The sequence below is a fragment of the Mchenga conophoros genome, linkage group LG7, assembly GCF_057382185.1.
Source record: "Mchenga conophoros isolate Kocher_MC1m ecotype Shallow Benthic linkage group LG7, M_conophoros_male_GT1.1, whole genome shotgun sequence".
Taxonomy (NCBI): Eukaryota; Metazoa; Chordata; class Actinopteri; order Cichliformes; family Cichlidae; genus Mchenga; species Mchenga conophoros.
The window spans coordinates 18,804,341-18,816,825 of NC_140532.1; the positions used below are offsets into that span (position 1 = coordinate 18,804,341).

General features: G+C 38.8%; 1 protein-coding gene across 1 annotated transcript; it reads right to left on the bottom strand.

Annotated features, from left to right (window-relative positions):
- Positions 1 to 695: 695 nt before the first annotated feature.
- Positions 696 to 11,403, bottom strand: parvg (parvin, gamma). The gene is given in 14 exon segments (XM_085282720.1): positions 696 to 1,795; positions 1,798 to 1,857; positions 3,812 to 3,884; positions 4,753 to 4,854; positions 4,976 to 5,044; positions 5,865 to 5,926; positions 6,029 to 6,060; positions 6,154 to 6,209; positions 6,313 to 6,428; positions 7,555 to 7,698; positions 7,857 to 7,959; positions 8,518 to 8,582; positions 9,505 to 9,602; positions 11,247 to 11,403. Coding segments are annotated over 14 exon segments (1,146 nt in total). The 5' UTR covers positions 11,384 to 11,403; the 3' UTR covers positions 696 to 1,766.
- Between the last annotated feature and the right edge of the window lie 1,082 nt (positions 11,404 to 12,485).

Here is a 12,485-nt window from a genome sequence, read left to right on the forward strand (position 1 = left end):
AGAGAGAATGAGCTGTGTGAACGTGATTGTTGTTACTGCTCAGTGTCACAGCTATTTCATACTTTAACCTCAAAACACAAACAAAGACACGTATACTACTATGTATACTACAGACACGTTAGACAAACTAAAACCACAACTCGTAACGAAACGGCAGGTGTTATTTAAACATAGAACCAGTTAGATACAAACTTCTCTATGAGAAAAACACCAATGGTTTGAATATATTTGATTCAACTGAAATTAAAAATGATACTTCTTTGTAAATAGGAGATCATTGAGTGCATTTTCGCAGTTCCAGCTCGCTCTAATTCGACGCATAATTTACAAAAATGCGTTTTTGTAATAACCACGTCTTTTATCTGTCACTGCATGCTGCACCCTCTTCACATTTGCACGACATTGAATTGTGAACAATTCAGTGGATAAAAGGATGGGGGGGGGGGGGGGGGGGGAAGAGGTCACAGACTGTCAGGAGCAGCACATAAAGAAGCAGAGAGAAATCCACATTGTTTATTGAGAAATGACAGCCAAAGCCAGGGGTGTGGTGTACTAAGAATGAAAAGTCTCATTTTCCAACACTGTTAGTCTGAAGCGGAAATGTACTGAAAAAAGAAGAGAAGAGGTAAACAAGGGCTAGGCAAGAGTACACCAAATGTGACCAGTGAGCCAAAACAAAACTTCTATGCAGTAGATTTATGCTGTCAATGAATATTTATTGATCCTTGTACTGTCAGTATGATGTAAACAGGTGACAGATTTAACGGTGCTATATTTAAATGTGCTGTGCTCATACGCAATCACAGAAGTGTGAGGTTTAGCTTCCTTTGTTGAAATGGTAATTATTATACATTATCATAAACTGGGTCTTACAGCTTCAGCTACAGCACGCAATATATAACAGTGAAGGCTATAAATACATTGTAACCAACAATATGTTTATAGCTTATATTTTCTAAAACATGAGAGTTAAAAACAACCAAAAAACACACACAGATGATGAAACAAGTTGTAAAGAAATCAATAGTGCAGTCAAGACATATTGAGTTGGCACACTTTTATACGTATTTTTTACACGTTGGCACAGGAAAAGAGAACCTGAGGTTTATTAAAAGCCTGTTTGACTGTCGATGGCTTGTTTGACTTTTATTGGTACCGTTACAATTTTGGATCTTATTTTAAAAAGACAGTCACTGACATTTTGTTTGCATCAAATGACTTGCATCAGCTTAGGCATAAACATCAACATCGTAATATTTCTCATTTTCATTTGCTTAAGCAATTTGCTGTATTAGTACTCGCATCTGAAGCTCTAATCCTCCAGTTTTTGGTAGCGCTCTTTAAGCTTTATGGAGATAAAAATGTTCACATACATATTTTTCTTAAAGACACAGTGACATTAAAAATACATTTGTAAGGCTGTAATCCTGCTTCAACAAGTTATTTAACTTGCAACAAGTAAAATTATAATGATTGTGGAGCTTTCGACTTTGAGTCATTCAAGCATAATTCTGAATGATTTTTATTCAAACCCTCTTTCGGCTGTCGCGATCCACATATTTAAGCCACATAGTCTACATCATAATACACAAACTAAAGATCCTCCAACCATCATTTCACTTCACTTTACAGAACATAACTTTAATCCTTTAATTCAGCCTGGAAACAGCGTCGGCCAAACTTCTCAAAACTGCAGAATCACCTTTTAGTAATTGGCTAAACGCACTACTTGGTCGTTTCTGTATTTCCCGCTGCGCCGCTCCTCTTCACACGATGTCCTCTCTCATTTCCCTTTGTGCTTGTTGAAAAGAGCGTAGAGGACTTTCAAGGTTGCAGTGGTGTCCAGAGAGACAATATCTGTCACAATATTCAGAGGAGACATAATCCACATGCAGCATCCTTAAGCCACTGAGGCGGTAAGAATATGCGGACACTTTTTACCAGCATTAGCTAATAGCTACTCTCACAATCCATCCTAAGAGGTCATAGATGAGGAGGACAAAAAAAACATTAGATGGAAACTTAATCAATATGTCCTTGGTGAGATAAGATCCCTACAAAATTGCTCTCTGTTGTGAGATGCTCTGACTGAATGAATGTGACAGAAAGATCGACTTCACCATTGGCTAACCTAATTAATTCACGCAGCATGCTCTCATTTTAGGCCCTGAGAGCTGGGATTCCTCATTCAGTGGCTGCAATTATGCCGTTAATTAAAAAGACACTAAAAATGAATTAAATTACCCACTCGCTCCTGGCACAGATTAATTGTGCTAGTCCTTACATTAACAGTTATCGTGTCGAGGATTTATTTTACAATTACAGGCTCTGTGGCTGGGAGGCAATATGGTGGGACAGCTTTAGCGATCTAAAGAGAGGAAGATTCAAGTTTAGAGGGAAGTTCCTCCTGTCAATAGCGCATCTGCAGGGAAGTGGAGTGAATCTGCTTGCCACTGATTGATTCCCACACTTAGAGGAGTCAGTAACTCACCCGGTCACCTGCTTGATTTCACTCTCCGCCTTATGGAATGATGTAGTCTATGTGACCGAAGGAAATTACCCAAACACACACATGAGCGTTGCTGGTGGCATACGATGTAGTCATACCGCATGAACCCACCACAGATGTATGCTTTAAACTTGAAAATAAACAAAAACGAATGCTGTAGAATTTGAACCTTTTCATGTGTACATGTGGCCATTAGAGATCATGAGTATATGTCAAAGAAAGTCGGCATCTTGCATGCTAAATAACATAACATCCATGAGGGCTACCTACAACAAAGTCACAAGCAAAAAGTGATTGGCTGTAAGTGCAATTGGCGTTTGGCAAATTCTTTTTATGTGGATGGGGCTTACAACAGCAAGCCTACACCATTAAAAACAGCCCCCAAACACACAAACATGATATTTTGTTATAATAAAAAACTAACCTAAACATACAAAACCTTGATCTGGTTCTTCATCTAATATTGACAAAAATTATGTTTGTAAATATTGAATACAGTTGATTACACACTGTAAAATTCACTAAAGCTGCCATTAATCCATCCATTTTCTGCTGCTTATCTGGGTCTGGGTTGCAGTTTAAGCAGAGAAGCCCAGAGCTCCCGTCTCCCCCAACCTCCTCCTCCAACTCATCCAGATGGGGGGACACCAAGGTGTTCCCATGCTACCTAAGAGATGTAATGTCTTCGGTTTGCCCTAGCTTCGCTCTGAGGCCTTCTCCTGATAGGATATGCCTGAACCACCTTGATTAGTTGGCCCTTCGGATACCCAAACCACTTCAACTGTCTCTTTTCCATGTGAAATATTAGCAGCAGTCTTCAGTAAGACAGATAACACAAATTCATTCAGATAAACACCCACACATTGATATAGCCTAGTAACAGTAACAGTAAGGATCAATCTCTGTGTCTAATCATCTATAGTGATACTCATCATGGCACGAGCGGCGCTCATTCATATTCAGCACGCTATTCCATCTCCCTCTCCAAAACACTCTCAAACTCTCACTCCACGGTGTAGAGCACATTAATTCAGCAATCCCCTTCCTTGCATGACATACAAACACATTTTAGCATTTTTTCCGTCATCCAGATAAATTCTCCTGATAAAGGGCATCATCACTGAATTAGTTTGACATTGGTGTCTTGGAGCGCTGTAGGATTTCATTTTTTCATGGTAACGATTATTTTATCTGCAGGCCTTTTTTCTTCTTCATCATCTGTGCCTGGCATTTCAATCTCAGTAAAACAGTCATGAACAAGTTCTGAGTGTGTTATGTGTGAACAAAGTGGATTTGTCTCACCTTGTGGGTCAACATTGGAGAGCTGAAAGCCTGTATCCTTCAAGAGGTCCAAGGCCAAGGTGACATTATGAAGCTAGAATTTTTTGAAAAAACAACAAAAAAATTTCAAATGAGATAATTCTGCAATGAACCACACTTATTGTAAGACTATATCACATACAACAAAAGCTATATTCTACCCCACTTTTGGTAAAAAAGTTGACTCTGTAACAACAGTAGAGATATTTATTGAATAAACTGTACTTTAGTGCTGAACTTACAATTATGAAGTGCTTTAACTTTAAATTTGAAGATTTCCATTTTATAATACTTGTATATTTTATTCCACTATGATAATATACTACAAGCCTTTTGTACTCTGGTGCTTTTATCGCATAGTAATAGCTATAGGTACTAATTACTTTTAAAATCATACATCTATTTTCTTAAATGCTTTCCCAACTAGGGGCATGGGAGGGCTGGAGCCTGTCCCAGCTAACATCTGGCAAACACACAGTATGCCCTGGAGTATTATACAACCCTGGAAATGTTAGTGGTCCATCACAGGACCAGCACAGAGAAACAGACAATCATTCACACCAACTACAGCTAATTCAGAATCACCAAATAACCTGACATTTATGTTTTTAACAACAACAACAACAACTTTTATTATGGGGACTGTATAATATTCATTTGATCATATCATATCTTTTAATGGGCACTGTTCTGGGTCATGTTTTAGTACTGTATTCAAGTGATCGGCCGGGAATTAGATTGATAGATGATCAGATGAAAAAGTGTACTTCATTCCTAACACTTGTGAACTGAATAAAGGAATTTGTGTGAATGCGTACACTGCACCAAAAATAAAATACGTTTGAACAGAATTTTGAGTTATATTTTGAGAAAATAAAGCTTTGAATGTGGCATGAATCCATATATGTGAATCTATACTTTACCATCTCAGAGTCACTGACAGGGGTCAGGTTGAAGTCAAAGAGCGGGATGAAAAAACCCTCCAACTGTCCGATCAGCAGCAGCAGAATCACACCATCAGCAAACTGGACAGCAAACCCACAGAGCATTGGAACATTGAAAGTGATAAGGGAAGTAATCACTGAGTCTATTTTTATCAAAAGAAAGCCTGTAAGCAGTAGAAGGTTTCCAGCTGTTGGTGTATACCTGTTTGTCCATATCTATCACCTGCAGACCCAGAGATGATATATGCTGGTTGACAAAGTGTACCAGGGCCTACAACAGAGAAATTATAAAACTGTGCAGTTTGAAATGCAACTTGACAATTTAGGGTATCTTCATCAAAACCCAAAGCATTAGTTGGAATGGTTAATATATCAGACTCTTAAAGTAGGACATCTAAACTTGTTCATTCTGCACCTCGTGTAACTCACTCGAAATCAAGGAACGTATTAGTCAGCCAGCAAAAAACGACTGCCCTTTTAAAATATGAGATTTTTTTGTCTCTTTCTCTCTGTGAGCTGCTTTGTGTCAGCCTATAGCTCATTTCAGACTTTGTTGTCCTGTATTTCAAGTGTTCTCACAACTCTTGTGTTCAGGCATTTAGTTATCTTAGTCAAATATTGGAACTTCTGGCTCCAAAATCCTAAAATTGAGTCTTCAAAACAGGATTTCACTAACCCATGAGTGTTGTCATGGTGGCTACTTCCATTTTTTTACATGCAGTCTGTGAAAATTATTTGATTTTTAAAAAAAAAAAAAAAAAAAAAAAAAAAAAAAAAAAAAGAAAGAAAGAAAGAAAGAAAGAAAGAAAGAAAAAAAAAAAAAAGATCATGCTCAACAGTATTTGAAAATCATCTTTTGCAAGAAGGCCAAAAAGCCTTACAAGCACATTGGATTAAGAGTCCCGTCCTTCACCAGCCAGCTCTGTTCATCTGCCATGTATTGAAGGTTCAGATCAGGCAACAAACACACAGCGTGACATTTATCATTTGTGTTAACACCACTGGAGTTCCTCTCTCTCTAGAGATGAGAAAGTCAACACCTTTAAAAAAATCTCGGCACTTCTTTACTTTTTCTGGTGTCCTTGTTATACCTTTTTCACTGTGTTGACCTTGTGAGCCTCAAGCTTCAGCAGTTGCTCGATGGGATCTTCCCCTGGGTGACCAGACAGCCAAAAAAATGTGTTAGTAGGCTGTAATGCTTTTTGGATGACATTCAAGATGTCACATCAGCTCAACCTCTGACCATCTCACTCACTTTCAGTATTGCTGAGGGAGTCTGTGTCGCTGCTGAAAAGGCAAAAAGGATTTATATATATATATATATATGAGGTGAGTTTTTCTTCACATTTACAGGATCACACGAGGCAGTAAGCACCTCACCTTCCCTCTGTTAAGATTTCCACTTGCACATCTGATTTGATTCCACTTTTGCTGACCTGGGTGTACAGCACACCACAATGAGCAACAATTACACAAAGTGTGTCTGAAACCATCCTGGAGCAAAAGAAAAAGTGCCAAAGTTTGACAAGAACAACTTACTTCTACGACTACAACTTCAATCTTCACATCAGAGGGCAAATCCAATTCAGGCTGGAAACATCTCACCATGGCAACAAGCAGATGAAGGGTGGCCAGAAGGTCCTTGTTGTGGATGACTGACAGGTAAACAGCAGAGGACCAGACACACACAAAAGAAAAATCGGCCGATGTGATCAAACTCTCAAGCAGGGCACGAGTGTCTTTGATAAATAAGAAACTGACACTTGGCCCCATAACCTACTTACCATTAGTACATACCAGCAGCTATTTTCAATATCAATCCAGTTTTCAGCAAATCTAAACAATAGCATTTATTTTTATCTATTTATGTCTTCACTCTGTAAGTAAAACTTTCTCCACAGCTAATGATCGGAGCACTCCCATTAAGAACAACTCCATGATGACCCTGTTAGACAATATTACCATATTATATTGACCTTCTTGGTAATATATTATCCTTATTATTACTCCTGTTGCCTAACATTAAAAGAATTTAAATGGTGATGCATGTACAGCCCTATTTTTAGGTTTTTGTTTTTTTAATAAAAGCAACAAGCAAATCCCATAAACTGAGATTTTATTCAGACTAAATCAATTCAATCAATCAAAATTCAGAATGTTTAACATGAGACAATTTACTCTTTTATGAAAACTGTTAGCTCAGCTGCTGCCATCAAAGTCAAAATGACCTTATTTTTTCTTAACATTTTCTCAGTTCATCAAATCATTGGATTTGATTTTTATTTACATTTTACACTGTACACTAACTTTGTTTGAATTGGGGTTGTACTACAGAACAGCAGCAAACATGATTATCACCAAATCATGTTAACTTTTAATTAGCATTCGCACAGATTAGTCTTTTTTGATACGTTTCCCTGTCTTCTATTTGGATTCACCCTGAACAAAACGCAAAGGAAGGCAATGAAAGAAAGTGAAATAATTGTAGTCAAGAATCTGACAGCTGCCCTGCCAGGTTATGTTGTGTCAGCCCAAGAAAGAACATTTTAGGTAAAGTGTTCAGCAGTCTATAAGTTATTTCTCTGCATAACCAAGCAACCAGCACTGACATGTGATTAAAATGAAACCCTATAATGTCAGGAAATTTTATCTCCACCAGTTGGTGTAAGCTTACATGGTACCCTTGTGATAGCACCAAATCCTGTTGAAATGAGAGGGTTGCCAGAAGAGAACATTTGTTGACTTGTTTGTTTGCGAAGCCCAGTCGGCAGCATGACTCACGTTTGACGTTCCATTTGATCTGACTGCTGTCCTGCGTGCCCAGTCTCTTGCCCAGCTCCTCCATGATTATTTCCAGCTTGCGGATCTGAGCTGTGCTGGTCAGCGCTATCTCTTCCACATTCAAATGCACGTCGGCCAACCTGGCTGAAGAAATCAAGAAACAACCGAGTATCATTATAGGGTCTGACTGACAACAACCTGCTTTTTAACATAATATCTGTTTGTTTTTCATCCTCTCAGTCAAATCACTATCAAACGCAAGTAAGTATGATAAATGAAATATCAAATATTCATTATCTCACACAGCAGGTGATGAAGTACCAGTCCATCATACACATCCTCCTCCAGACTCTGAACAACGATGTGCTCGGGTTTCAAAGTCTTATTGATCCAATCAACCAGTGCCTACCGAGATATAATTCATCACACGGTCAGAGAAATTATCCGCTTTCATCTTCTTGCATACATTTTTCCTTTATCAGTGTTGCAGATGAAGAAAAAAAACAGCAAGAGACCCTGTTTTTAAAGATTGTGCTTTTGGATCCCGAAACAGATAATAATAATAATAATAATAATAATAATGCAAGATACAAGTGCTCATCTAAAAGAAAGCTTATATTTCACTTGTTTTCCTCTCAAGTTTACATACAAGACGTCAGAATTATTTCAATTTTTCCATTTGTGTGAAACATTAGCGCTGCCCTCTTTACAACAATATGTTTAAAATTCTGATCCAGCAGAGTCTGCTGGCTCCTCGCCGTGACATCTGTCTCCCATCTTCTCTTATAATTATGCTCATTAAAATTTCACCCATCCTCACACCTTATTCCTGTATGCAGCCCACTAAAGACACAAAGGTAATCTCAGATCTGCGGCTGTCCAGGACGGGCGTTTGATGTTACAGTAAATGTGAAATAGAAGAAAGCGAATCCGACATGTGCAAGGCAGGGATTCATTTCTTACCTCCTTCAGCTTTTCAAGTTTGGGGTCTTTTAAAGATGTTGGTTGTATGAGTTTCCTCTTCTCCCCTGTAATGGACATGAAAACAAAACTGCGCTAGTCTCTTACGTCACCCAAAGTGCATCTGATAGCTCTCTTTAGAATTTCTGCTTTGAATATTTCAGTGATAGGTTTTACATGTTTTGGCAGTACCACTATGTTTGCTGCTTATTCACATATACTTTGAGGTTGGCCATTTTCAAATACATTCCCTTCATACATCCAGCCCTCCCGAGCAACATAGAAATCAGCAGAGCCCGCAAAGCTGTTTCGGTTAGTCTAATCTATCTCGGCAGAACTTCTAACTTGGCAATATAATTAAGCTGCGAGAATCATAATTTTATGTGGAGTATGGATCAAAGAATTATTCGAAATCTATTGCTTTACTTAGAAAGACAAGCCCACTCCAACTCTGCTGTATGGAGCGTCTTGCATCTTTATGCAATGCTTTTGAATTGTGGCCAATTTCAGCTCCCAACAGAACTGCTTTCTCGATGAAGTCGGTGTTTTATAAACCCATCATTCGGTACACAAAAACTTTGATACTAGCCGGGGAACATAGTGGAGGATTCAGCAAATTAAAAACCAGATATTCACCCCAGGAGGTGGCAGAGACCAGAGCACACCAGATTTCACATGAAAGAGAATACAGGACCTAAACTCATTTCCTCCATGTCTGCTAAATGTGTAAATGAGCAACTGTCACCTTTCAAGTTCACAACATCAGTGCCCCCAAATGATCCGAAGGTCATGTCCTGCAGGTTTAAATGATTACAGATAGACTGGACACGTCTATATTCATTATCCTCATTATATAATATTGGCGAAAGTCTAATAGAAATGCACGAGGCAGACATGATTTTCAATATGAGGTCACTGGGATGATCTTTTACATGTGCCACATGAATCACTGATGACTAAGATTGACCTTTTGAGTAAATGCAAACATACCCTGAAAAGACTCAAGTTCCACAGGCTCTTCTTCTTTCTGATAATTAAAGATGTTCTCCTCCATCATTCCTCTGCAAAGTGATATCTTCACCTCTGACCTGTCAACACATTTACATAAAATTACAACAAACTACAGGAATTTCTAATACACAGTGTATGATATCAATACAAGATCAAGCAGGGTTCTCAAAGTTTTAAAGATCGAATAGCGGTGTACCCCTCTTCTCTTCTTCCAGCTCAGAGGATGATTTACATTAGAAACTATTGTTTTTAGATATTTGTTAAGTATTGGTGAGGTAGAACTTCTTGACACCAGCTGATTTTGTTTGGGGGGGGGGGGGGGCGCGCAAACAAGAGGCAAACCAGACATTTTTCTGCATGGGCCCAGAAGAACATTTACAAAAACAGTGTAAGCTCCATTGTTCCATCTACAAACCAAATTTTGAAAAGATTTCCATGCAAAATAAATGAGTTTGGACTCATTTGAACAGAGGTGATGTCTTGTGGTCTACTAATTAAAACTGTACATTTTTTTAGACATGAATACAACATCTGGATTAAAGGGAACATGAACCGTTCATATAAACAGCAAACAGCAAACTTGCAAACTTTGAGAAGGGTTTATTAATGCTAAAAGGTACAGAGTTTCATTGTTTGCATTGTTGTCCAGATGTCCTTTTCAAGAAGACCCTGCTTATTTTGGCTAAACAAAGTCAAACCACACTCTGCACAACAGCATGACTCCTTATTAAAATAGTCCAGATGGTAAAATCACCTTCCTCTAGTCAGAATAGTCAACTATTGAAAATATTGGGACCGTTCAATTTCCTACTTTGATGTAAAATACAAAGAGGAAGTCAATAATTCTATTTCAAGCAAGAACAGAAAAACATTTTACTTTCAATCAGTTGGTCTTAAGACTTACCACATGCTTGGACTGTTATTAAAAGACACCCAGCAGGAAACATAGCCCTAATATAACCTCTTCCAAAGCATGTTGCTGGCTTCAAATTCAAAATGTGCATCTCTTTTTTTAAACACTTCGCAGTTTTACTATTTGTCTTTGCACCCCAAAGGCAAGGTTTAAAGGATGTGCAAATCACTGAATTCTGCTTTCATCACAATACACAATTTGTACACAATTTGTTCCAACTTTCTCAGGGGGGAAAGTGGGTTGTAAAGCACAGAAGAATGAAGAAACACTTTCTCTATGAATATGTTTGGCAGAAAATACTCTCAGTGGTGCCTCAGTAAGTCCGGAGCCATACTGCTCAGTTTTCAGCTGGTTTTGAGGACTGACCAGCAGTGAAAAATGCCGGCTGTGATGGCAGACAGCTTACCTTTGAGAGGAAATCTTGTATCTCAGAATTGTTGCTTTTAAAGTACAAAGACAAAAACAGCCTTGTGCTCAGCTCAGCCACACAGAACTTCTAATGCAGGTATATTACTCTGACTGAAGGTGTTACACGTTTCTAAAAACACAGAGAAACGGAAACTGATTGGGTTTGGAATCGATCTGTTCCAAAAACACGTTATACCAAAACAGGAAGCCACTTAACTTCCTCACTTCTTTTTTTCCCTTTTCTTTTTTTTCTCAACGGCAAACTCATTAGATCAAGAACTTCAGGTCCCTGCAGAGTTACAGGGGCTGGTCTTGTTTCTGTGAACATTTTGAATCATATGGCCTGAGACAAAGCACAGCAAACACATAAAGCAACACACTCTGACAAAACAGACGTGACCTGGAGCTTGTCAAACGGTTGTTTCCTGGATCTGTGGAACAGAAACGCCTCGGTGAGCAACTTCTCTTTCTCTGGGTGTTTAGATTGTGTGTGGCTTCCTTTTCCTGAGGTTGACAGTAACTTTCAAACAAGGTCATAAACAAAAAGTCTTTTTGAATAAGCTTACCTTCAGCACTCTGGGAGCGACTCGGCAGAATTGAGTTCCTTAGCTGATGTCAACTCCACAAAGTGTCAAAACAGCGATATATCAGAAGTGGAGGGCTGTACTCAATCTGAATAGACTCTTGTTATTTCTATCAATGCAAAGGTCTGGCTGTACTCAATTTGAAAACTGTTGGCTTGAAAGAAAATAACATGTCACAGGGTTGAAAAGGAAGATAAGCGCATGAGAGGATGTGGCAGAGAAGAAGATAGCACTTCCTCTTTTTGATATTGGCTTCGACGCCGAGCGTTTTCTGATAGGAGCGTTTATGCTCTGTGACACGAACCCTGGATAAGACTTTAATAATAAGTAGTCATTGAGCGAACAAGAACAGGGAAGACTCTTGGGTATAAGTGTATTGTTTTGAAAACTACACTTCAGGAGGGCCGTGAGAAGCGTGACACTCAGAGGCCTGAACCACTCAGGCTCGACTCACACATCTCCATCTGTGACCACCCGGATCAATTTGCCGTCATCTGGCCTTCTCGGTTACACAAACACATTAAAAGGAAAAGAAAAAGAAAAGCAAAGATAGACAACAAAACAACGACCTCTGTCTGTGCACTGGCCTTGTTGAAGAAAAGAAAAAGGACCACCCATCAGTCAGACGAGGGGCAATTTAGGGGATGTGGAAGGTTACCATAGCAACAAAGGAAAGAGACAAGAAAATAAAGGCCTAAAATAAACCTATAATTCCTTTAGCTAAACCCAAATTGAAGGAACTGTTTGTTCAAAAGCCAATCTCGCTCAGAAAGCCAAAGCAAATTTAATCTCACAAGCAAGAGATAAAATAAAATTCCCATTCTGCTTGATTCCACACATTTATTTTTCTGATAGCCTAGATTAAACAGAAAAAGAAAAAAAATTCAGACACACACTGGTGAACCAGCCAGTGTTAACTCTGTCTGAATTGACTCATCCATTCTCTCAATAATTCAGACCGGCTCGAAAATGCATGAGCAGTCGTGCACTGTACATCTTAGCAGGTCTTGAGGTGGCACCACAGGGCCAGCTCTGCTTCAGGAGAGTAGTAATAG